The 27,841-nt window shown below is 35.6% G+C and overlaps 1 protein-coding gene across 3 annotated transcripts; it reads left to right on the top strand.

Annotated features, from left to right (window-relative positions):
* The first annotated feature begins 21,188 nt into the window (after positions 1–21,188).
* LOC149559492 (glutamate receptor 2.8-like) lies at positions 21,189–26,716 on the top strand. Of its 3 annotated transcripts, none has more exons than XR_016365168.1 (6): positions 21,189–21,603; positions 23,751–25,051; positions 25,141–25,407; positions 25,513–25,544; positions 25,634–26,022; positions 26,146–26,716. XR_016365168.1 is itself a non-coding variant. In XM_089833408.1 (6 exons), exons 1-6 carry the CDS (start codon positions 21,306–21,308, stop codon positions 26,425–26,427), a joined length of 2,586 nt encoding a protein of 861 aa, XP_089689534.1. In that variant the 5' UTR covers positions 21,190–21,305; the 3' UTR covers positions 26,428–26,716. The 3 variants fall into 3 exon arrangements, 2 of the variants coding, with proteins under 2 accessions (XP_089689534.1, XP_089689535.1); XM_089833408.1 differs by having other exon boundaries at positions 21,190–21,603; positions 25,141–25,424; XM_089833409.1 differs by having other exon boundaries at positions 21,191–21,603; positions 25,141–25,424; positions 25,634–26,005.
* The last annotated feature ends 1,125 nt before the right edge of the window (positions 26,717–27,841 follow it).

Below are 27,841 nucleotides of genomic sequence, written 5' to 3'. Positions count from 1 at the left end.
TTCAAAAAAATTACATTTTCAGAAAGGGTTTTCAATTCTAATGGGTTTCTTTCTTTGTGTTGTGAATCTTGAGGTTGTATTAAGGATCAAAAACTCGATTTGATAAATTTGGCCTATTTTGACAAAATCTATCTCTAGAGCACAAATGAAGAGATTTTTTTAAATTTTTTGCATTTTTGGAAAGCTCTCTAATTTTTAATAGGGGTCTCTTTTTTTTATTTTTATTTTTGGATACGAAATCATAGCAAACAAGTCCAATCTTGTTGACTAGGTCAAAATCAAAGAGTAAAAATGAGAGCATTTGTGATTAACTTGCACTTTCTTTGCATGCACTTGGTTGGAAGATAAATTGGATTTTTGAGGCAACTCACCACTTTTTATTGCAGATTTTTATGTTATTTCACACTAAATTTTGGTGCTAACAAGTTGTGATTACAGGACACAAGGCTACCAACTATAAACTCAAGGCTACCAAGGACACAAAACTTTGGTAGACGTAGTGTTTGTCTTCGCCTAGTGTGATCGCTTATGGGATTTTGACCATAGGGAGATCACTAGGAAAGAATGCTTAAGGTACTCTTATGATCGTGAGATTGGTTACTCATCACAAGGTGAGGTGTCCCATAATTGGGAGCAAGAGGGACACTATGAACGTGAGCCCGATCTAAAAATCCTAAGTTAGTAACTACCCTTTTTAGCTGCTCAACTTCTTGGTGCAAGGATCGATCCTAGTGGACTACCCAGATCACCCCAAGATTTACACTCACCATATGTGTTCCCTTGGTTGTGCTTATGGAACTTCCATGACAAAGCCAATATCTCTTGTGGGCAACCACTTGGTGTGAGGTGAAGGAGCATCAAGTGTGGGCCAAGTTGTTGAGTAATGAACCATGACTGTTAGGTAGATATTGCTTGATGTGTTCTTGAATGTGCTAGACCTATGAAAATCTTTTGAACATACACATGATGATAGTTATACGACTTTCTTTTAAGACCTCACATATGCTTGTATCATGCAAGGTTGCTTTGTCCCTTGCTTGATTGTTTAAAGACTACTCCATGTGTCACTATCTTGCTTGGAAAGAATTTTTTTTGAACATCAAACTTTCTATGCTATCAACTATTGTCAAACTTTGTCAACCAAGTCAAAACATCAAGTGCAAATATTTTCTTGTGTTACTTACTAAGGGGGGTTTCATCATTTGGCTATGATTTGTTATGTCTCTAGTGCTTAAACATGCTTAAAGTGGCTCTTTGGTCTTAGTGCTCTTGGTCTTTTTGTCTTCATGGTCTATGCATGCTTGCTAGTTAACCTTTTGCTAAAATGGTTACCTTGATTTCTTGACAACACTCTTAGGTAGGGAAAGTTGTTCACTTGTCACCCCACTTGCTCTATCTATTTGGCTATTTGGGCATCTTGCCTTGCTATTGACTTGAGTCATTCATGTCGTAAATTTCTTGGACATATTGTTTGACAAGTCACTTTAATCTCTCTCTACTATCTTGGCAAGTGAACACTCTACCTCCTATAGTTTCAACATCAAGTTATCTTCTAGGCTCTTTTATGCTTAGCTTTGCATCTAAAACTATGGGATCTAAACCTTGTGCTACCAAAGCTCAACCAAATCTAGATGATCATGATATCCTCCATGTCACTAAAGAGTTTCAAGATCTATATGCACAATACAAAGAACTAGAAGAGACAAATGATCTTTCTTACCTTCATCTCTCTAAGTGCATGACAGAAATGAAGTGTAAACTTGAGACAAGGTTAGAGGAGAAGATTGCATCATTACACGAATCTTCCTTAAGGTCTTTACATGCACGTGAGTCACCTTCTTTAAGGTTATCCTCTTCTTCAAGGTCTACATATTCTACTCCAAGAAATCAAATGTCTTCATCTTCTAGATCTAAAGACCTCCATAGAGAACAAGCAAATGATATATCCTTGGAGCATACGTCAAGATATCATGATGGACCTATCTTTGACCAAGACAATGATGAAGACATGGATGCATACCATTCACTTGAGAAACAAAAAAAGGACTCTAGACATACTTCTAATAGAACTTTTTCTCCCTTGGAAGATTCTTATGATGACACTTTACAAAAACTTCTTGGCAATAAGATCATCATGTTACCTAAGTCTAGTTCATATGGAAACCCATTCTTGGATATCTATTGTGCTTATCATCAACATAATGAGCATAGTACTTCAGATTGCATTGAGCTAAAACATAAAATCCAAGATCTTATTGATAATGGAATTATTGATACCTCTAGTGACTCATGTGCTGAGGATACTTCTCTTGAGCAAGATTACATTGATGAACCTATGTCTAGTAGTGGCTCCATTACATCTTCCACTTCTTCCAACACTCATGCATCTCCCAACACTTCAAAGCTTTCCAACATGCCTCCATCAAATAAAGAACCTAATGCTTTCCACATTGACTACGTGTATCCTCAATGGCTACCTCTAAAAGAAACTGCAAACCTTTTCCATGCTACTAATCCTAAACATCTTCAACCTTCATGCACTATTATGCCTAATCCAAGCACTACTCCATTCACTCTTCATTCTCCCTTGTCCTTAGAAGTGGCTCCATGTCAAGAGGACTCTCAAAAATAAAAAGCTATAAATGTCAATAAAGATCAAGATCAAGCACCCTTTCATCTCTTTCAAGATTTCCCCCCTCCATATCCTATATCTTGTCCACCTCCTAAGTATGGTGAAGATACCACTTCCATTATCTCCCTTGAGCTTAATGAAAATTACGAGAAAAGTTCTCTTCATATGCTATCCAAAGCTACTTGTCAAGATCAAAGCATCCCCTCATGTTCTACTTCTCCACATCTACTTCAAAATTATGCTCAAGCTTCAAATGCTCCTATTAAAAGCATTGTTCCTATCAAAGCTACTCATGATTCTATTGATGGCTTTGACCATGTTGCTCACTCTAAAGATGTTGATATCCCTTCCCACTATCCCTTTGCATCTTCTAAATCTATCCTTGGTCCTTATCCATCTAAGCTAAAGCATTCAAACCTTCCATCCATATTGGGGCCTTATGTTCCTCCATCTCCTCCATTCACTCCTAGCTCATTCCTTAGCTCTCCTATAATACCTCAAGATCAACAAAGACACTCATGCTTGATGACTTTTCACCCATCTCTACATCTAAACCAGTCGTATCAGCCTTATTCATCCAAAAATCCTAATTCCTTTGGAAGTGAGAATAAACATAAGAATCTATTGAAAAATGAAGATCACTATGTCCCATCTAATCGACATGTGAATGCTAAGAAGGAAAATGCACAAAAGAGACCACAAAGGTCCACTATTAAAAAAGCTAAATCAAAGAAAATATGGGTACCTAAACCTGTTATTAAAGAAATGTGTTTTGAAGTATCCAAAGGAAAATATAAAGCTATATGGATTTCCAAGTCTCTTTTGAAAGACTTGAATATTGAAAATACTTCAAAGTTGACGTTCGAGCTTCCAAAGGCTTCCATTCCATCTTCTTCCAAAAATCTTCCTAAAAATATTCCAAAGCCTTCCACTCCACCTTTTTCCAAATCTCTTCTACCACCTCATGCATCTAAACCTCAAGCTATTTCATCCATGATTCTTCCATCATTCCAATACCCTTCAAGGTGTGTGTCAACGTTGATCTTGTCCAATATTAGCTACCCTCATGAAATCCTCTAAATCTTACACTTACTTTCTATACATGAACTCTTATCCTCAATATATTCTTCCTACTACCATTTCTTTTTCATCACCCTATCAACATCTTTGAGCATACCTTTCTATTGTCTTGGCTTATCATGACTTATCTTTCCTATAGGAGCACTATCTACATTCAAAAAGCTTGAGCTCTTTCTAAAAATGATAAAAATGAAAATGTGCCTTGGTGAAAACCACTTCTTGTGGCACCTTGGTAGCAAAAGTAAAGAGAAATAAATTTATCCTATGGTGAAAACTACTTCTTGTGGTACCTTAGATAAGTACCATGATGAACACCTGGCAAAAAAGCATCATGCGTAATTCTTCCATCATCCATCTATCCCCTCTTCTCTCTTTGATCTTGACAATGTTGAGCTGTCTTTGCATATTGGCTATCTTATCCATGAGATTCTCTATTTGTGCTTTCTCATTCACTCATAGCCTCCATCTTGAGCTTTATTCTTATTGCTCTATCCCATTGCTATCCTATCTAGTTGACCCCTTGGTCTTGATCATGATAAATAAAAAATGGTTCTTAGGTCTCTTGACATGGCTCCTCTTTTGGACTACACACTTCATGCTATATCACCTATTGGCTTCATTGCTTATCCTACATGCTATCTTGCTCATTACTTCCATTGCTTATCCAAAACATGCTTCATAAGACTATTTCACCTCTTTCCCTAGCTTGGGTACTCTTGAGGAGTAAGTTCTTGAGGATAACTTTCACTTGCTTCACATTCCTTTCTTATGCATCTTTTCTTATCCATCGACTTGTTTCTCCATCGTGTCCTATACCTTGCTAGACATTGGGAGAAAATGATGTGATATTGCTTGAGAGCTAGTAATCTCTAAATTATTCTAAAAAATCCAAAAAATCATATATGATGCTGAAAAAATCTTAAAAACCAAAAAATGTCCTGAAAAAAATTTGTCAAGTGGTGAAAACCTGGAAACAAGCACTACTTGAGACCCTTGCACCTATGTCTATCTGTCTCAATCATCCACTTCGCTACACATTTCCTAGCTTGGAACTGTTTCTTTTCCTCATCTTGGGGGCATAGCTACTTAGCCTATTGAGGTATTCTTGTGCATTAGGGTTTCTTTGACAACTCACAAAACAATGTTTCTCAACACTTCCCCCACCTTGACATCTAGTGTTTTTCAACACTTTTCAGATAGTTTACCTATGATCTCTGATGTCATGATATTTCTCACTATCAGAATCAAGTCTTGAAGAAATGGCTAAGTGACTTACACACATGCACTTTAACACTTAAACAACTGAGCTATGCTAATCTTTATCTACTTTGTGTGTTGTCTATGATGATTTCTTTGCCATGTGTTCCCTCCCTAATAGTCTTTCGAGGATGTCATTGACTAGAAGACTGGGGGCATGGGGCATGTCTTCTTGATTTCTGCTTGTGGGTATACTTTGTTTGTCTATAGTTTTGTAAGCATTCGTGGTTGTCCTATTCAACACTTTGACTTATAAATGTATCATCCTTGACTATTTTGCAAGACCACACTTAGGGTTTATCCTGGCACTTATGCCTTGATATAGGTGTAATCTTGCTAAATCAAACTTAGGGAATCTAATTGCGTTGTTATCTTGACTTACATGTTTCTGATGCTTAGATTGGATTTCCACATACCTATCTAATATCGATCATATTCATATCCTCATAGTTATACTAGTGATGGTTGTATGATCTCATGATGTCCCTGATAAACGCTCAACGATGAAATTAAGAGTCTAAATGTTATGCACTTCTTGCTGGTAAACCACTTTGCATATTAGCTTGCATTTTAGGTTCATTTTCTAGCTTAGTCTTGCATTCTTGCATATGGGGAGAGCTCTCTCTTCATCTTTTCATGGACATATCGGCTAACTGCTTTCATATATTTCTTTACTTTCTTCTTGTTCATGTCTTTTCACCTTCTTAATCTTTTACTTCATCTCTTTTCTATCTTATCATCACATTATATAAATTTTTGACCTTGTAAATTCATTTTCGAGATCGAAATCCAAATTCGAGTTCATCTTGATGGTCAAAATTGTCTTTTAAAATTCTACTTTCTTCTGAGCAATTAGCTGACCTTTTGAGTTTGAATCTTTGAATCATCACTGGGGCATCTTCATTTCTTCATGTCTTCATCATTTCCATAGTTCATATCTACTTCAATTCATTGTTTCATGTCTAAAATCACCTTTCTACTCATTTTGACCTAATTTTTATGCTATATCCTTCAAGGTCAACTCTAGTCAAACTGGGGCATTTTATCAGTTTCTTATAGTCATTCTTGGGTTCTAATCAGCTATCTGTCATCTTGGACATTGCTATATTCTAATTTTCTCATTTCTAGCCAATTTTTGCATCCCCTTACCTCATTTCCATTTCAATCCCGAGGGGGCAGAAATACTCTATCACTGCTTAGGAGCATTTGTTTGATCTTCTCACTTGCTCTCACTTTATCCACTTTTCTAAGTGTTAGCATTCTTCTTGAATTCTGACATCATCTTTTCCTAGTGTTCAGTACTACTGCTATCAGGCTGTGCATTTAGGACTTGATATCTTTTTCTACATTTCGTTCTTCAAAATCAGATATCTATATCTATCACTGCCTACTTGGCTTTTTATTTTCTTTGACATAATGTGTTCCTAGATCGATCACGCATTAGTCAAAGAGGGGCAAATGTAATCACCTAAAAATGGTCATCTAGACTATTAGCCCCCTTTTCAACATTTTGGCTAAATTAATTCAATCATTTATCTAGACCAAATTGCTAATAATCAATTTATTTGATTATAACCTATAGTTTGACTATGCTATCCTAAGTTCATTATTTTATTAAAAGAACATGTCCCCTTTTAATTAAATAAAAGACCCCATTCTTCTAACCCACTTAAAGTGCACACATAAAGTCCTTTTTCTATTTTGCAATTAAAAGAAAAGGCTTTGTGACTTTTGTCTTATATGACAAGTCAACTTATATTCTATTGGTTGACTTGTGTGTTCACATGGATCACTCCTCTTTTCAAATTCCACCATTGATCATCCACCATCTTCATCTTGATCTCTACCGTCCATACATCTTTAAAAGGGAGAGAGCTTTCCCCCTCAATCAATCCATATTTTGGATATTGTTATGCTGCAGGTTTTCTAACAGGTTTCTTTGGAGCTTTGTGGAGAATTTCTCATTTCTTGTCTCATTCTCTCATTTCCTCCATATTAGTCTTAAGATCATCTTGCATGTTAGTGTAATTTTTCTTTGCAAATAATTAGATCACATAGCTTAATAGTTGGATTTGTAACATTCCCATCTCATTTTAGCATAGCTTGCATTGTGCATCTCATCCTAATATAGTTTCATTTTTGCATTGCATGATCCAAGAGTTCTTTGACACTAGCACTCTTGCTCTTGTCTAAAGAATCTCCCATTTTTTGGTTTACTAGCAAGGGCTGCATTTCTAAGGCTTAGCTGAGAGCTCTTATATGCTCATTTGTATGCCCCTTGCACTCCATGACTAGGGAGCTCTAAGTCGGCATTCGAGCTTTCCAATCTATGGAGAACCTCGGATCGAATGATTTAGAGAAGTGCACCTTTTCGAGTGTACAGATAGATATGAAAATTCTCAAGTCATCCAAGTCTACAACATTGGTGGCTAGTAATGAGAAGCAATCAGATCAAGGTGGAAATTTTTTTACCAACAACAAGAAAAAGTAGTGGAAACAAAAATCAAAATCAGAGACACAAAAATCTTTCTTCTCACAACAAGGAAATTCTTCTTCCAACAAGAAGGGAAACAACAACAAGAAGGATAAACTATTTTGTTCATATTACAAGAAACCAAATCTTGATGAGCATCATTATAAGACTAAGAGAATAGATGAGTTGGAAAACTTACTTAGGAAGAACAAAATCAATGTGTCAAATGTTTCGAAGGATTCAAATCCATCCACTTCATAGAGAAAAGGGAAAGCATTTATGGTAAGTTCAACTTCTTTAGGGGAATGGATTCTTGACTCAGGTGCCTCATATCATATGAGTTCTTCAAAAGGACACTTTTCTTCATTGACCCAGTCTAAGGTACCTCACATATTTGTAGGGAATGATACACAAGTGGAAGTTGAAGGGAAAGGACAAGTTGAGATGGAAAATGGAGAGTTCAAAGATATTCTCTATGTTCCTAACCTTAGCACTAATCTCCTTTCAATTTACCAAATCACTCACTATGGAGGTGGCAATAAAGCCGAGTTCCTTCCTGATTCAGTAATGGTGTGCAATCTTAAGGATGATTCATTGGTTGTAGTGGGTAAAGCCAATATGACACAAGGTTTTATTCTTTCTCCCACTTTGTGCCTAAGACTCCTTCACATGCCTTGTTGACACAATCTCAAAAATAAAGTAAATTATGGCATGAGTGGTATGGACATCTTGCCCCCTGCTATCTTCATCAACTTAGCTCAAACAATATGGTCAAAGGTCTACCTACAATCAACTTTTCTATAGGTGAATGTTCAGCTTGTTCAATGGATATGTATCTAGAAAATAAGTTTGACAAAGGGAAGTCTTGGAGAGCATTAGTTGTTCTTGAGTTAGTTCACATAGTTCTAGTAGGCCCCTTTTCAGTAACATTAGTTAGCAAGGGTCACTATGTTCTCACTTTCATTGATGACTTTTCACGCTACACATAGGTCTACTTTCTTAATCACAAGAATGAAGTGTTTGATAAGTTTCTAGCCTTCAAGAGTCATGTTGAGAAGCAAATAAGTAAAGCCATCAAGGTTCTTCGTATGGATAATGAAAGCAGACATGTGAACTAAAGACTTAAAGACTTTTATGAACTTGAGGGTATTGGTCTTTAGAATCTAGTAGCATTTAGTCCACAAAAGACAAGTGTTGTAGCAATAAGGATTAGAACTCTTAAGTCAATGGCAAGTTGCATGATTCAAGCTAAGTATCTTGATCCATCACTTGAATTCGAAGCTATAAGTAGTGCCGATCATATAATAGATCTCCTCATAATGTCTTAGATGGAATGACTCCTTTTGAGGCTTGGTGCAGAAGAAAACCAATTGTGAAACACTTCAGAGTCTTTGGTTGTTCAGCATTGGCACAAATATCTTCAAGGGAATGCAAGGCACCACCACCAAGGCCTTGTACTTTCATTGGATATGACAACAATGTTAAGGCATATAGACTTATGGATCCTAAGACTCATGAAACATTCATGGAGAGGAATGTTCACTTTGAGGAAAGTTCACCTAGCTTATCCTCTAATCCTCTCCATACTTCATACATTATGGAAACTGATAGTGACAATAGTGATAGTGATTCAACAAGTTCAGATATGGGGGATCCTATTGATAGATGTAGAACAAGGTCACAACATCAACACATTCCACATGCATACATTGCTACAATGATAGTTCCATATAATTCAGTACAGTTGGGTACACCTTGTCTTCTAGTTCTAGCATCAAGGGATGAGTACATAACAAATATTTTAGGTTTTTTTGTGGAGTCATACATAGCATATTTGGGAGACATCATTGATGATATAAATCTTCTCTTTGATGAAGAAGATCCTTCTTTAGTTGTTGCAAGGGCACACTCTGACCCTCTTGTCCATTCTCTACATGATTAGTCTTACCAGGTTGATATGATTGTGGATCCTTATGTACAATAGTTGTAGGAGATCTCTTTATTATTCGAGGAGACATTTGGTTCTTTGGGATATGTTCTACATCCATCCTTCATGATCTAAACTTGTTCTTTTCAGCAGTGTTGGAAGGGGCAACCATCAGTATCGACACAGGGACAGTTGAGTAGATTTTAGAGACACCATTCATTTTTGAGATTTTTTCTACACATTGGGGAAGCATCTCATATGTACCTATGACATTTTTTCTTCCTAAGTGGAGGAAAATTATTTAGCAGTCATGGATCAACTTCTACATTCATCTTGGAGTAGATATCACTGATCAGCATTCTACATTTTGTTGGGGGGGGGGGGGGGGGGGTTTGTGCTACTTTGTCTCCTTTCTTCTTCTTCTCTCTTATGGGGGGGGACCTTTTCCTCTTCTGGGGTTTTGTCCTTCTCACACTTCTCTATTTTATATACATGATGTATGTTGTAATGGGGGGTCTTAATTACTCCATCCATCCATGCATCTTATTTTTTCATCTCTCTTTTTGGGGGAGGGTTTTTCCCATGAGGTTTTTCCTCTTTCTCCATTTTCAGAGAGATTGCATTGTATTTGTACATGGGTACCTAACATGGCCTAGTAGCCGGGACCCATCATGGATTTTCATTATAGCTTTCGTAAGCTTAATTGCATTCCCCTAAGTTGCACTTAAGGGAGGGTGTTAGTGTAAATAATTAATTATTATTACACTTTACTTAAGTTTACTTAGGTTAATGCATTATTTTATTATTTATTAGTTAGACACCTAGGAGTTTGTGTACTCATATGAGTTGTCTTGTTGACAACACAGAAGTTAGCGACTCTATTTTAGCACATGATGTCTACAACATAGGAGTTTGCATATTTATCTGAGTTGTCATGTAGACAACATAGTTGTTCGCACTCTAATTAAGCACATGGTATCTACAACATCTTTTTACATGACACACCTATGTAGGCTTATCCTCTCATCATTGCACTAATTTATGTGCTCAATGGAGGATAATCCACTCTTGGTGGACATGTGCTTAGTTGTGAGTCTTATCACTTTGCTGACTCCTAGTCATTCTGAAGGCCTTTATATTCAGGCACTCCTAGTGTGTATATACATCAATTCAATCTCATATTATTTTTTTGATCATACGTTATTGGTCCATATTGTGCTAGTGCTTGAGCTTCTTGATCTTGGGTGATTTTTCCCTAAGGAAAATTCTTACAATTATTTCAAAGACACTTTTCTTTTGCAGTCAACTTGGAATGAAAATATTGTTTGATGGCTATATAAGAAAGGTAAAATTGTTTTGTCTAATGTGAACAAAAAGGGAAATGAAATATGGAAGAAGTGAATATGAAATGCAAAAAGAAGATATAGCCGATTGATTAGTAGGCTACCAAGTAGTATAAATGACAGAGCAAAGACATATCTATCATAGTCAGGTGATTACAATCTTCAAAGGATCTATATTAGAAAATCAAGTTGTAAACTAGGATCATCTCATTGATTGAATTCTAATAGTTGCATCAGTTAAAATCCTCTAACAAGGTGGACCTAGAAGTCCTTTGTAAAATCTCATAACATAGTACATACTACATTGTATTGTAAAATCCTTTCACAACATGGACCTGGCCATCATTTATACTCCTAATAGAGTAGATCACCAGAAGTGATCAATTGTAAGCCATAACTGACCAACTTTATTACTCCAGTAGTGAAGCATTGTGAGTGATATCCACGCCCCAATTTTACCTTCTCTTTTGAGGGTTTCTGGGTTACCAAATATTGTGTCAAAGTGTTGATTTCTTTATTGCTTTATGTCCATGCATGACAAATATATTAGACAATCTAACAAAGAAAGGCAAAAGCAGTCTAAGTGAAAAAATTGAAGTGGTTCCTGATTCACACCCCCAACCCCACCTCTCAGTCACCTATCTATTATTACATTTCCAATAAATTTTAACTATAGAAAATTGAAAGTTGTATTAACAAGCTTTTATAAAAATTATTGAATTACATAAACATTAAATTTCTTACTAAATAATAGATGAAGACATCAAACGTAATTTTACAATTATTAGTGCAAATACATTTATATATACGTTTTCATCTTTTAATTGTTCACCTAAATTTTGATTAAGATAACATCACAAGGATAAGTCTATGATTTGTCACTTAAAATTACAAATACATTTTCATATTTTAATTGTTCACATAAATTTTTATTAAAAGAACTTCACATCGATCAGTCTACGACTTGAATAGTCTTTAATGAATAGTCTTTAACAAGAGCATTTTCACATGGGAGACTAAAAAGTTTGAAGCACATGAATCAAACAAAATAAGAAAAGTAAGAATAAACAAGGGGCACAAGCGCCAAAGTTCCTTCCTTTAATGTGATGGGTTTTGAGGTAAGAGTTGAATCGAATTATAAATATAGAATTTTGAACATTTAGTGATGATGACATATTCATCAACTACAAGCTTACTAAAAATTGTACATAGATTAAGTGCATAGAAAATTTGATTTGGTGAAGGAAAGATTAAAGAAGAAAAGATGGCATATTGTTTCTCCTTTGTGTGGTTTTTAATTAAATTAAGTGTCAACTGTATAACCGATAATATGGTTAAGTCACTTTTGCACAACTTAGAACTTGGTTGAATGTTTCAATTTGGGATGCAAAATAAACTATACATATTACTATTAGAAGTATTTTCATATTCTTACATCTTTAGAATGTAAATTAACTATTGCATTAATCTTTAAACTTAAATTTATGACTAATAAATAATAAATGATCTAAACATAAAACAATAGATAATGATACGAGTAGAAAAATACATTTTATTGTGGAGTTGTATAATATATTAAATTTTTTTTAATAATATATTATATAAAAATATTTTCTTATTAGAAATGTTAGAATAAAAATTTAGATCATCAATAGTTAACATTGTTCACATATTTATATATTTAAAAATAAAAATACTAAAAAATTAAGAAATAAATAGAGTTGAAAAAATTATAGTATTTTTAATCTATTTTTATAATATTGTTAAGCATTTTATATTTTCTAAAATGATTTTTAAGTCGATAGGCTTTATGTGGGAGCTTTGCTCCCAGAATTTTTTTTTTTGACAGAAATGTTGTAAGGCTCCTCATTTTTTCAAATTTCAGGTTGTTTTTCCGTTCAAAAACCTTTTCTTAGTTAAGCCAATAGGCTTTATGTGGGAGCTTTGCTCTAAGAAATTATTTTTTTGATTGAAATGTTGTAAGACTCCTCATTTTTCAAAATTTTAGGTTGTTTTTCCGATCAAAAACCTTTTCTTAGAAGTTTCTAAAAATTTAACTTTATTTTTCTCATATTTTCCATTTATCATTATCAATGTTAGCAACAAGATTCTAATATTTCTTTTCTCTCAAGAGGTTTCTAACTTTCTTGGTTCCCTATTTCTATAAAATGTTTTACATGGTTTAGAGTTTGCATTAGATTTTTGCGTTCATGATAGGTATGAAAATGTCTTTTTATAATGTTTTTTTCTTTTATCTTCTTGGAAGTTTCAATTTCTACCTATGCTTTCACCAAGTGATGCAAAATAGATTTGCATAAGATTTGTGAAATTATTTGAATAATTTTTTAAAATAAATTGTGTAGTTAACAGAATCAGTTTGTTATAGATGGATTGTAGGAGAATTGGATGGAGACTGTTGTTTTTCATCCACCTATTTTGATTTATTTTGTCCATGAGGATGACCGTAAGTGACTTTGTAGATTGGATTTCAATAATTTGGGTCAATAGAAATTTTCAATAAAGTTTTAATATTGTAATTGTGAAACTAAGTTCACATGTACTAAATTGAAACTAAGGTCATATTATCATATATTTTAGAGTTGAAAGAGAATATATATATATAAGCTTATTAATTTTTAATGATAAAAAGTTGTTACACAAAAACTAGATTCTCCTTTGAAAAAAAAAATCAATTATCAATTCTTAGATATAGATTCAATAAAATAAACATCATAATATACATAAGATTTTGTTATCTTTCTCTCACTTTTTTAGATTACAATAGGAAACATTCTTCTCTTTGAAACTAAAAAATTAGAAACTATCACTTTTAATTATATATATTAAAAGAAACTTTCTAATGATAAACTTATGATTTTTAAAATATTTAAATTAGAAAACAATTTCTATTTTGACACAAAAAAAAATTTCCAATTATAAATTTGTCACATATCTTCATAGATGTCCTTTCTTTATGGTTCCAAGTAATGTTATATTTTTAAAAATAAGTAATTTAAAGACAATTACTTTGTTTTTGAGCGTTGTTTTTGAGTGAATCCTTTTCTAGTCTTCCTTCATGTGAACTTTCAGTTTTCTTGTGTATGACTCTTCGTCTAAGCTTTCCTTCTATAGGTACCACTTGTCAAACCGCATTTACTGTGGGACCTTTTAGGTTAGGATATTATGGCTCTGACCAGTGGTGAACCAATTGTTTCTGGTATTCACGTTGTTGCTTTGGCCTGTCATGACACTGCCTCAAAACAAATGCCCAAGCAAGTTTGTCCTAAAGGTCTTTCATGAGGTAATCCTAACATTATCCTTCCTTTGCAAGAATTTGATGTTGCTTGTGATTGGTTAGAGCAACATACCTTGATAGGTTATTTTGCTGGTAGGACTCCTCCTAAAGCTATGCTTTGAGACTGGGTTAACAAATGTTGGACTCCTCATGGAGTCCACCTTGATGCTGTGCAAAACCTTACCAAAGGTTTTTTTATATTTCGCTTCGCTAACCCGTCGCAAGTAGACACAGTCTTTAACAATGGACCTTGGTCTATGCATTCCTCTCTGCTTGTTTTCCAAAAATGGTCCCGAGACTTCATAGTCTTAGATAATAAAAAGCCTAGGGTTCCTATGTGGGTTGAGTTTCTAGGTCTTCCCTTGCCATGCTGGCCTTTCATTGAATCCATTGCCAAAGCCCTTGGCAAAGTTGTCACCAAGGAGCCTGAGAAAAATTTTAATGCTCGCCCATAGCGACGCATTTGCGTCGAAGTTGATCTTTCCAAGGATCTCAAGGATTATGTGGAAATCCAGATTGGAGCTCAAACCTTCTCCTAGAAGGTGCTTTACTTGAATCTATCTAACACCTATTATAGGTGCCAGTCCGTGGAACACAAGTTCAAGGATTGTCCTCTGGCTACGCCTAGGGTCAAGCCCATGCCTAAAGAAGCACCTGCCAAATAGGCCGAAGGAAAAAAGGAAGAATGGGTTACTGTTGGTTGCAAGGGAAAGGTTCCCTTGAATCCCTTGTCCCCCAAGAAATCTTATGCGGCGGTCACCACGATTCCTCCTATTCCCAGAGGAGCATCCACACCGGCTAGCATGGGGACACAAGCAGCTTCCACAACGCCTATTCCAGGGGTTTCGTAGGTTCCAAATCTTGCTAGTACTTAGGGGATTAAGGCAGCCGCCAGGGTTTCTACTTTGGCTGGGGTTCGTGCTCCTCTTGCAGTTTCTTCCATCGTACCATCAGTGACAAGGTGTTCTCGCAGTCCTTCTGGACATGCGGAGATACCAGAAGTGAAACGATAGGCTATAAGGTCAAAGGATTTCCCATTTGACTTACACCCAGTTTCTACCTTCTTGCAAAATAGCTACTCCTCTCTTGAGGACGAGGATGATATGGAAGAGTTCTCATGAACTTCCTCTGCTGGAATGTTCGAGGTCTTTCAAACCTCCCTAGAAAATTCTATGTCCAGGGCACCCGTCATAGACTTGGTAATTTAGATTTTCTCTGCCTACAAGAAGTTAAGATTTTTGGTTTCATGCTTTATGTTGTGTGTCGCATCATTTGGCAAGATGGCATTATGTTTTCCTCTTAGCATGAAGCTGGCTGAGGTGGTGTAGTTACTCTCCTATCAGCTTGCCTTCATTTTGCTATTATTTCATACTGTTCTGACCCCACACATAGAATTATCTAGCTTTTGCTTTCCATTCACAATCATTCTTTTGGAGTCATTAATGTTTATGCCTCCAATGATGCTATGGAAAGGTCTCAGATGTGGGTTTGGCTAGCTAACAACTTGCCTCTTGCTACTTGGGTCATGTGTGGGGACTTCAATATGGTTGAAGTGGGATCTGACAAAGATGGCATTCTGCCCCTTTGGTGGACAGCTAGGGAAAGAGAAGCCTGGTACTACATGCGAAATAAATTGGGCCTTTTTGATCCCAATACAAACCACCACCAGGGTAGTGGGGTCTGGCACACTTGGTCCAAATTTCAAGCTGGCTCTAACCGCATTTTAAAATGTCTTGATCGTGCTATGATCTCTGCACAATCTTTTTTCTCTTTTTCTGAAGATCGAGATCTGCCTATCATTCCCCTGATAGATGTGATGTTATTTGACCACTATCCCATCTACTTTTTCATTTCTTGGCAAACAGTTGTCCCCAAGGTGGCCAAGTCTCAATTCTTCCTCAACATGTCTATGCTACTGCATGCTTCCACCATCTCGCACATCCAACGTGTTTGGAATTTGGAGCCACGTCCGCCATCCCAGTAGGGATGGATTCAATGGTGGAATGATGCAATTACTAGAACTACTCAGTTTCTACACATCTATGGGTGCCAATTGGAAATTTTTAGGAAACACTCTTATGAAGCCAACACCCTCACCCTCAAAAAAGCCTTTGAGGCTCTCACCTTCAACCCCTTTGATGTGGATTTGCAAATTCACCTTGCCAAGCTTCGCTATGACAAGCAAATTGCTAACAACTATGCTACTTTTGGAGCTCAAATCAAGGCCCATCTCCACTAGTTGGAGGTTGGCGATAAAGCCTTGAAGGAGTTCTTTCAAGCTCTCCGGGCTCGTCATACCAATGTTGGGATTAAAAAGATCAAACAGGGAATGACAGTCTCCCTGACATCCTGCAAGCATTCGTTCATCATTATGAGAACGTCTTTTCTTCGCAAGGAAATTCAGTTGCTCAGGAGGAAGCTCTCAAAAAGTGTATCTTTGTTACTCCAAACCGCCTTGCAGTTGAGCAACGTGCTTTCTGTGAGCAACTTCTTTCCCTCAGAGACCTTAAAGAGGTAGTTTACTCCATGGCGAATGACAAGTCTCCTGGGTGTGATGGCTTTCCCTGTGAATTTTACAAACACCTTTGGGAACAAATAGGTCCTGACTTGCACAAAATCTATCTCGAAGCATATCATACTAAAAGCTTAGGAGAGATAATAAATAAAAGGAATATCAAATTCATACCTAAAGCTAGTGATCCTAAGGACATATGCAATTGGAGGCCCATTACCCTTCTGAATGTGTCTTATAAGATCATTACCAAGGCGCTCTCTCTCAAAATCAAGCACATGTTGCCTTTAATTGTGTGGCCTGAGCAAACTGGCTTCATCAAGTCTAGATATATTCTTGATAACATCATTGCTGTCTGGGAAGGTATGGAATGGGCTTGCAAGTCCAAGCAGCAAGCTATCTTTTTAAAGATAGATTTTTCTAAAGCCTATGATCGCATTGAATGGCCCTTCATATTGGCTATGCTTCAAGCTCTAGGTTTTGGTCCCAATTTTCTTCAGTCCATGGAGATGCTATTTGGTGATGCTAATGCTTGCATTACCATCACTAATTCGCAATTTGAGGCTTTTGGACTTTTTCATTCAATCAGGCAAGGTTTCCCTCTAGCTCCAACACTTTATGTCCTTGCTACTGAAGGTTTTGGCTATTTGCTAGCTCATTCTATGTCTTCAGGGCTAGTTCATGGCATTTCCTTGCCTGAATCTTCCTCCTAGTTAGTCAGTGGTCATTTTGCTGATAATTCCTTTTTTATGCTTCTTGAGAATGAAGAAAACATAAAAAGTACTTTAAATTGTCTGGACACCTTTTGTCAAGCCTCTGGCTCTGCCATCCAATGGCATAAAATGCTATGTTACTGCTAGTCTTTTTTGCCAGCTCCACCTTGGCTCAGCCAGTTCCAGTGGAAATGGGTTACTCACAGGGAAATCTTCTGCTTTCTTGGCATTCCCTTTGCCTTCCAGGCCTCTCCTATGGAGCTTTGGAATGTTGTGCTTGCCAAGATTAGCAAAAATCTCGACTATTGGATCACCAAGCCGCTTTCTCTTGCTGGTAAATTCTAGATTTGTTCTAAGATTTTGGCCGCCACTCATGTGTGCTATTCTTCCTGTTGGGTGCCCTCCAAAGCTTCTTATCTCAAGCTAGAATGTTTGCTCAAATATTTTCTTTGGGCTTTTGGTTCTGACCATCATGGTTCTCACAGAGTTGCTTGGGATTTTTGTTGTCTCCCAAGGGAGTATGGTGGTCTTGGCCTGCTTTCCACTCAAAAATAAGGCCTTGCTCTCTGTGCAAAATGGATTATCTAAGCTATTTCTGTGGATGAAGCCTGGAAGATTTTGGTAAGGCACTGCATTTCTTTCAGTTGCCCTATTAATAGGCCTGTGTGGAAGGCGATTGGTTTTCAAACCCTTCTCATCATGCGTGAACCAGTGGCCATTCAAGGCTCATTTGTTATTAAGAGTATTTAGAAAGCCTGGGAAGCTCTTAAACTATGGCTTTGTTGGGCTAGAGATGAGTTTTGCAATGGGCTCTCCTTGAATCAACAGAACATTTGGTGGTCTCCCCTGTTTGCAACTCAGGGTACTCCTCTCGCCAAGATTCAAGGTGCAAGTGCTCTACATTTTTTCAAACGTGGCATCCGAACTCCTAAGGATCTCTTTTCAAGAGTCACCATGAGTTTCAAGTCATGGGAAGATATGCAAGTTCAGTACCGCCTTGTCAGTACGGATCAATAGACTTTTGACCTTCTACTATCTTCCATCCCTGTGCACCTAGTTCATAAGGTGGGGATTCAGTCTATTCGGCCTTGGTGGCATGATTGGAAGTGGTATCCTGCCACTCCATTTGCCAATTGTAAGCCCAATATGGGGTACAAATGGCTCTCGCCCCATCTTCCGATGGGTGACACACTTAACCAGCGATGGCATTTGCAATCTTTACTTTCTCAATGGAGAAAATGTTTTGACACCATTTGGAGTGCTATTATAGAACTCAAGATTGCCCACTTTGCTTGGTGCCTTGCCTTCCAAGGTCTTCCCCTGGGGCCTCGGCTCAAGCACATTGGGGTTCCTGATCCCAAATGCCCCTTCTATGGTCAACCTAAGTCCTTTTTGCATATTTTCTAGTTTTGTAAGCGTGCTCAAAATTATTGGCACTGGATTCATGATTTTTTCAAGCCTTCCAGGCCTGAACCATTTTCATGGCACATGATCCTATTGGGTGATTCTCCTAGAATTCCTCAGAAATTCACTCAGATTTGGCATACCTTTAGGATGGAAATTTTGTTTTCAGTGTGGAAAGATAGGAATGTTGTTGTATTCACTCATAGTTTTTTGGATGTTAACATTGCTATGTACACTAAGGCATGCATTTGTAACAATGTGATTATGCAGATCCAGGTGCAAGCTAATAAAGTTGCCCTAGAAGTTGCTCAATTATAGGAGTTGTTAAATCACTGGGGCAATGCTCCTTGCACCATTGCTAGAGTTCCTCTGGATGCCTCGGTTGATGCCTCTACGCCTCGTGGCCGCTATTCTTGCTGCCAGTCCTCAGGCCGCCACTCACACACACCGCACTCCCAAGCTTCCCGCCACCGCTCTCCCAATGGTGGTGATGGTGGATGGAGGCGCCGCTCTGCTTTCCCACCCTACGGTGGTTCTGGCTGGTCCTCGACTCCTCCTCCTGGGCCTCGGTGGGCACAATCTGGGAAATTTCCTCGCCTGGCTTTGGTGATTTCTCCTCCACGGCCAGAGGTTAAGGATGTGGAGGCTACCCTGATCTTGCTGCTGCTGATGATGGTTGGAATGTTCCCAGTCCGCCCCACGATCCCACTTATATGTGGGGATTTCCTGATAAAGATGATCCTCCTCCCTTAGCTAGCACTGCCAAGCTTGATGTTGTTTATTCTATTTTTTTTAATGAATAGTTGTTGTTTCCAGCTGAGGTCGTGTTTTTAAGTCCAGCTTCAGCCGTGTGAACTCTTTCGTGGGGTGATCTTGTATCCCCCGACCCCTTTTTTGTGAATTGTATTCTTAGTATATTTTATTAATAGAAAAGGACTATTCATCAAAAAAAATAAAAAAATAAACAATTTAAATTTAGTTATTTTTCAAGTTTAAATCCAAGAATGAAATAGATATTTTCAGTTATCGATAATGACTTTTTTGATAAATGAAATAATATCTCTTGAGTAGAATTTACATTTGTAATTTTTAATTTATCATATTTAAATTATAATTTAATTTTTCAAAAGTATCTAAATGTGTAATTTTCAAAAGTTATGTAAATGTGTAATATTTAGAATTTATGTAAATGATTAATTTTTAAAATCTATTTTTATTATTTTATTTTAAATTTTTTTATTATATTTTGTTCTAGACCTTTTAATAATATATACAATCTCAAACTTTTTTGTAATTAAAAATTTAAAAGTCTAATATTATGTGCTATGTTTATTCTTTAATGTCCACACTACCTTTCATATTATATATTAAATCAAAGTCTCTTTTAGTATTATTTTTTATTTTATAGATATTTTTTTTCATTTAAACTTTACATTTGAATTTTATCTATTTTTGTCATATAATATTATTGTGCTTTAATAATCTCCTCTTGATTTATGGTGGGTGATGTATACTATTTTAATAACAATATTAATTAATCTTAATATGAGAATTAAGCTTATAATTATAGTGAAATTTGTTATTACAATTCTCTTGAAAAATGAATATAATATTTGTAGTACTATAAGTTTTTATACTTTAAACAAATATGATATCATTGATCTCAAATTTAGATTAAACAATGACAAGTACTCTCTTGTTATTTTGATTTTATGCATATTCCTATATTTTTCTATTATTCTATTTTAGGTTTTAGCAAAATTTCAATATCATTTATTAAAAAGTAAATATTTTAATTAATTTTAGAAAAAAAATATGAGATATAAATTTTACTGATTATAGTATTCTTTATTGCATATAATTTATATTATTTTAATTTTATATTTTTTTGTCTTATCTATATTCTTATTTCATCTCCTTTTCTGTTCTTTTTTGTTTCTTATTTTAGTTTTAAATTTTTTTTGAGTATAACATTATTGATCTATTTTGTGTGCAATCTCCTATAGGCTTAGTGTTGCATGCACAAAAGCATGCAACTGCTAATATTCATTTTTCTCCCTGAATTGTATGTGGCAAAATTGTAGATGAGATAGGATTGATTGAGATGAGAATAAGCAAAACAAAAAAAAGTAAGCTCGCTCTTTTAATGGTCTTGTACCATAGATAATAAATTGCATTAAATGATGATATGATATTTTTTTCTAATTAAAGTTTATAAATACTAATTTTTTCATTGCAAGTAATCAATAGAAATTTATATTAAAAATATTATTTATATATTTTAATTCACTAAAAATTGCCAAACTTTATCAAATCCAACAGTCTTTAAAAAATCGTAGAAGTGATTGATTGAAATTAATTGTTGTATCGGACGATTCCAATAGTTCTGTGCAGTAAGCAGAACTAATAATGGGGTCACCAATAGTTCTGTCCAGTAGGCAGAACTAATAATGGGGTCACCAATAGTTCTGTCCAGTAGGCAGAACTAATAATGGGGTCACTGACAAATACAGCTCTTTACTTTCAGTCATTTCCATTTTTCTTTTCCTCTACGCGTTTTATAGTGTTCCGCGTGATATTATCTAAATTCCACGGAGTGATTCTTGCGTTCTTACTGGAAATGGCGTTGCAAGGCTCTAATCCCGCTTGAAATAGTTATTTATTTACAGATGCTAAATTGGCAGAGTTTAGAGAAGGGAGTTAGAAGCAAGAGATCACAGATGAGAACTCTGCGAATATTTGCGCTTATATGTGTTTTAGCGGTTGCGAGTGTAAAGTATGCAGTTCAAATGGAGACTGTGAATTTAGGGGTGATTGTTGATTCCACTTCTTATTCGGGAAAGATAGCGAAGACTGCTCTAAAGTTAGCGGTGGATGATGTGAACGATCAATCTCAGCTATTCAGAGGAGTTCAAATGTTTCTTCACCTCCGAGAGGCGCAAGCACCACTTGAAATCGCTTCCGCTGGTATTTCTGCTAAACTGATCCCATGCCCAGTATTTTCTTCCATATAAAACTGTCAACGTGAGAATTAAGTATCAATTGTACATTATGGAAAATCAGGAAAAAGGATTTTTATTGATAAGTAGGAGATAATTTCCACAGCAAGTCAAATTGTGAGAAGGCACAACATTTGGTGAAGGTTTTGCAAATAGGGTTGCAAGCTTTGGGTTTAACCATGGAGGAAACTCTCAAGTGCTCAGTTTTGACTAAAATCTATTGTTCTTACATCTTAGCTCTCTCATTCTGATGACAGATCATTAAATATGATCCGAAACATTGATGTTGATAAACTAACATACAATCTCAATCTCACCCAAAAACATCAACATAATAGATAAAATAAAATAAAGAAACCTACGCAGCTGAACAGTTTCACCCCTCTATTCCATCGATAGGCACACCAGTTCGCTCCAGTTACCCACGCTGCTCACCATGTGGAATCGTGATTGATAGCTAGTAGATGTATGTGCTGATTTTGTATACCAAATGCATGAGTTTACTTTATGGTCTATTTTTAGAAAATGCATTCCTCACAAAGAATCATTTTTAGGCCTAAATGGTTGTAAAAAACCTCACAACTGAAGCATTATGTAAGTGGATCTGCAATATAAATAAAATCATTGTGTTTGTGTGAAAATTGTTTCAGTGCTCTGTTAAAGTCTCCGATTTCTTCTTGTGCTCTGTCTTTTTTTAATTCTTAGGTAGTCCTTTAAAAACCGCAGACAAAAATTATAACTTGCAAGCCGACCGATCTCCCCTGTTCTTGAAGAATGTGAAACAGGGGAAGAACAGAGAAATATATATACAAACAGATTTGACACACTCAAACAAATTTTTTCACACAAGCCCAGCTCTGGTACAGCAGAGACCAATTTCTTTTTATTCCACCCGAACTAAATTTGACTACGTCACCTCTTTATATTATAGATGATTGCCTATTATCCTTTCTCATCTACAGCACAAAGCACAAACTTTCCAGCAATATATTAATTCAATACACAACAAACTCGTCTCTCTTAAAACTTCTTTTGACTGGCATCTAATGGTAATGATTTCCTTTTGGCAAGTACCCACATCCACACAAAATACCATGGTGAGAAGTACTGTTTTGACATGGCGGTTACAAGATTGATCTTCTTATGAAAAACCTGCACTTGTGAATATGCCCTGCAATCAACTTCGATTGACTATGATAGTGTCATTCCCAAGACCTTTTTAGTGCTCTTTGATACCAAATGAAGAAATCAGGATAACAAGAGCTCTTATACTATTTATAAAATTGGAAATACGGAGAAAAACAGAGATTTTGAAAGAGCGCTGCTACAATTTTCGAACAACACAATAATATTATTTATATTGCAGATCTGATAACATTAAACATTATCCCTCATTGATGAGGTTTTTAACAATCATTACAGACTTACACGTTATTTTATGAACAGCGTAAAGATTATTTAGTGCTAAGTATACCATTCATCCTTATAACATGCACACTCGTTAAAATTTATCTACAAATTGTTTATGATTCGACCATATATTTATCTACCTATTGTTTATTCGCAATGTCCAGAACACTGTGTTGAATTTATATTTCCAAATTTTTCTGCAGATTTCTTCATGAGTCACAAGTCAGCTCAGCTCGACGATCACAAAATACGTGGTCTCAGTTGGTGTAGCAGTAGAATCTTAACGTAGTTGCTAGCATCGTAAGATTGTTGTTGAGTTTCTTGAATCTATTTATTTATTTTAGTAGGGAAACTTTGGTGTTTAGATGCCCAACACTGATAAAAAAAAAGGATTTGGATTTGTAACCACCTCACCATCTAAATATTTCTACGATATACATATACGAATGACAATTAATAAATTATTAATTAATCAAGTAGAGTTGTAGCTGTTTCATTTCTTAATTCTTTGCCTACATTAATCGACAGTAAAATTATATTGTAACCTGTTTTTTATCTTTTTTCAAATATCATATTGTGAAGATACAAAGTGCTTTATGTCGTCTATTAGAGATCCGGTATGGTGAATACTATAATTTCCTCTTCTCAATTATAATCCCATCTATAAACTCTACGTTGAGATATAATTTTATGGGGTGAATGCAGCTGTTGATCTTTTGGCGAACAAAGTAATGGCAATAACACAGACAGTGACAACGGAGGCTAGTCCCTTTATATCACATCTTGCAGAGGTGGCCAATGTACCAATTTTGTCATTGTCTGACTCAAGCCCTGCCCTCTCCAACGACAGATTCCCTTACTTTGTTCGCATGACACACAACGATCGGATTCAGATGAAAGCAATCGCAGCTCTAGTTAAGCAGTACGGGTGGAGAAGTATTGCATTTCTTCACTCAGACAATGATTTTGGTTCCGGGGCTTTGTCCGCATTGAGTGACGCCCTCCGAGATGAAGATCTTCACTCTACTATTGTTTACACGTCAATGATTCCTTCAAATGCACAGAAACAAATATTAAGGGAAGAGCTTCATAAACTCAAGACAATCAAATCCAGTATTCTTGTTCTCCACACCCCTTATGATCTGAGCATCGATCTACTCATGGAGGCGCGTGAGGTAGGAATGACGGAGGCTGGGTATGTGTGGATAACAACCCAAGAGTTTACAAGCCTTTGGGATTATGTAGGAAATGCTTCTACAATGTCATCCATGCAAGGCCTCCTTGGAGTTAAAGCACACGTCTCCAATTCCAAACAGCTAGATGATTTCACTAAAAGGTGGGAAAGACAATTTAGGCTTGACAACCCCAACATGAGAGTGAGTGAGCTGAATGCATATGGCTTGCTGGCCTATGACTCGGTTCTCATTATAGCTCGAGCATTTGGAAAGATGACAAGAAATGTAAGTTTTTCGATACCATCAACCCACCTTGCAGTTGTAGCAAATACCAAAATCCAGGTATTCCAGCAAGGAAAGAAGCTGTTGCAGGAGATTTTATTAACAAATTTTTCTAGTTTAAGCGGACTTGTTAAGTTCCGTGACAGGGAAATGTATGATTGTAATTATGAGATAGTGAATGTGGTAGGAAAAAGCTATCAAACAGTTGGGTTTTGGTCATACAATTCCTCTAAATTGTTCAAAACTGCATCTTTTAGTAACGAGGGGCTTCGATTTGTGATTTGGCCTGGTGGACATTCCACGGTTCCTCGCGATTGGGTAATTCCAAATAGACTGAAAATTGCAGTACCTGTGACTGGGTGGAACCAATTGGTCAGCTTCTCTGTTAAGAACGAGAGTAGTAATGAGGGTACATTCAGTGGGTTCATCATTGATGTATTTGAGGCTGTTGTGAAAAGACTTGACTATCAACTGCAGTATGATTTAGTTCCTTATTATACGACAATTGCTGATTCCTATGATGATCTCATCCAGAAAGTGTATCTCAAGGTCTGTATTAATTCCTTCGATTTTTTTCTAATATTTAGAAGAGGACCAGAGAGTTGCCAACTTAATATATACTCCTTTTTGTTTGGCAGAAATTCGACGCAGTTGTGGGCGACGTTACAATTACAGCAGAGCGGAGTGAAATTGTTGATTTCACACAACCATTCACAGAAACGAGTTTAGTGATCGTAGCTCCCACGACGATAAGGGAAGAGTTTAACAACGGTTGGACATTCTTAGAGCCATTTACTCCAGCACTGTGGACCACAACCGCGGCGTTTGTAATATCCACAGGACTCGTGGTGTGGCTGCTCGAGCATAAGATTAATCCAGACTTCGGAGGAGCTCCCGCTAATCAAGTGGTTACTCTGCTCTGGTATCATGTTTTATCATTGATTTCTTACTTCTGTTTCCACATGATTTTAATTTCATTTAACCTAAATTCTACCGTGTATATTTTCCAGGTTCGGTTTTTCTGCTGTCTTTTACGCCCAGCGTAAGCATTTCCGTTTCGCCTTGTTTACATATATGCTGATTTAATTTATAACGCCTAAATATAGTTTTTGCATATTATCTATTTTGCAGAAGAGAGTGTCCGTAACAGTCTGAGTCGAATAGTTGTTGTAGTGTGGATGTTTGTAGCCTTCGTTTTAACGTCGAGCTACACAGCTAATCTCGCTTCAAGATTGACTGCCGAGCAAATTACGCCAGTCATAAATGGTTTGAGTAATTACAAAGTGGGATATCACGGATCATACGTGGCTAGTTTTCTAATGGACAATTTGGGAGTTGCCAATAAACAACTGAACCCAATTTTCTCTCAGCTAGAGTTTGAGGAAGCTTTGTCAAAAGGAGCAGAGAATGGAGGCGTGGATGCGATATTAGATGAGCTGCCATATGTTCGTGCTTTCCTTTCTGGCCGATGCGGTTATTCTACAGTGGGGCGCACGTATCAAGGTGGTGGCTTCGGTTTTGTAAGTTTTCTTCCAATTTCTATATTTTTATTATGTACATATATTATTGTTTTTAGATGTAGAATATATATATTTTAAATCGGATGTAGAATATTAACAATTATATATTTTTCATGATTTTAGGTTTTTCCTAAAGCTTCACATCAAACACAAGATTTTTCTCAAGCAATTTTAAACCTTATTGCTATTGGTGAGATTCAAAAGTTTGAAAACAAATATTTCAAAGACTCTTTTACTACATGTCCTAACTTTCCCAAATATTCAAGACTAGATGTGAGAAGCTTCAAAGGACTCTATCTAATCATAGGAATGGTATCATCTTTGGTTCTAACTGTATTCCTTTTTAGAGCATTATTCAATTTCATAAAAAATGAGACTCTATTAGAACCGGAGATTCATATATAGAAATATACCAAGTCTTTTGTAAAATATATATACCAAGAGTAGGTTTTATCCCAACTTTGTAGGTTAAATAGGTTTCTTCAGTTGTTAAATGAGAAATTGGTTGTGTGAGTTGTAAAAGAGATAGAAAGTGCTCTAAAATGTGCAAAATTTGAGCAGATCATTATGTGTTTCCATTAGGAGAGAAGAGGATCGAGCTTTAACCCACTGTTCTTATGTTGAAAACATAAATTTTGTTTATAGAATCAATGAACAATAGTTAATCTAAAAGTATTTGAAATTGTCATGCTAAGCATTAGTGTCATTATTTGAATTATTTATTTTATAGGTGAATACTATTTCTCTTAGTTCTTCCTTGCTTAAGCATTTATTGTATTATGTTTTGCCATCAGTTTAAACAGTAGTCATAATGAATTGAAAACCTTAAGCTAAAAGTATATTGTCTATAGATATTTTTAATGTTCAATAATTATAAATTATCCTTTTATAGAATCAGTGAAAAATATTTCTATTTAATTTAACATCTAAAATTATTATGTTAATCCCAATTAGTTTCCTTATTTGTATAACTTGTTTTATATGTGAACACTCTTCTTTTTAAGATGGGAAAACTTAAGCAGAATTGAAAGGAAATATATACAAATATTCATTATTTAAAATAGTTATAACAATAACAAATTTTCTTTGTTTTAATTAGTTTATACTACAAACTATTAGTATAAAAATCAATTCCTTTTTCTTTTTTTATCTTTCATATTTTAACGTATTCAATCCATTACATCACATCAAATGTTAATTAATATATCTGTCATTGATATATATTATATTAAAAATAAATTTAATCTTAAATGCTTAATCTTCTAAAATTTAAATTATTTCCATCATTGGTAGCTTCTAACTCCCAATATTCAATTGAGTAAAGAAAATTCATGAGAATTAAGATAGAGCATATAATTATTGCATTAGTGCAAAAGTTGATTTCTTTTGATTCAAATTCAATATGCAATCTCCTAAGCCTAAGGAGCTCAAAGTTTTTAATAATAGAACAATCTTGAATGAAAGCACCATCTTTAGTGGAACTAACCAAAATTTGGCCACAAATCTAAAGTTAAGAGAGATCTCATCTTGTTCATTTTTCTAGGTACTTAAAGACAAACACCCATTTCATAAATTTTGAGCTATATTTATTTGTTGTATAACATTGCTCTTTGTAAGTATGACTAGAAATAATATTTACATATTGGAGATCTTCATTTGAAATTGTTTGTGAATTATATATCATAATGTACTAAATTTCATTATGACTTTAAATTTGTCTTACCTATTATTTTCTTATTGATTATCATAAAAATGTTTAGCTTTGATTACTGCTATCTACCAAACATTTTTTCTTTCATCATCTAACTAGTGTACCTAG

This window comes from Cupressus sempervirens, chromosome 5 (assembly GCF_028749045.1).
Source record: "Cupressus sempervirens isolate cs-2001-9-10 chromosome 5, ASM2874904v1, whole genome shotgun sequence".
Lineage (NCBI taxonomy): Eukaryota > Viridiplantae > Streptophyta > Pinopsida > Cupressales > Cupressaceae > Cupressus > Cupressus sempervirens.
The sequence above is the reverse complement of the archived record's forward strand: the minus strand, read 5'-3'. Positions and strand labels throughout refer to the sequence as shown.

Coding starts and splice junctions, on each gene's coding strand:
- LOC149559492 (XM_089833408.1), top strand. CDS start 21,306: ATGCTAAATTGGCAGAGTTTAGAGAAGGGAGTTAGAAGCAAGAGATCA. Junction 25,052..25,140: donor TCCAGAAAGTGTATCTCAAG/GTCTGTATTAAT, acceptor TTTGTTTGGCAG/AAATTCGACGCAGTTGTGGG. Junction 25,545..25,633: donor TGCTGTCTTTTACGCCCAGC/GTAAGCATTTCC, acceptor TCTATTTTGCAG/AAGAGAGTGTCCGTAACAGT.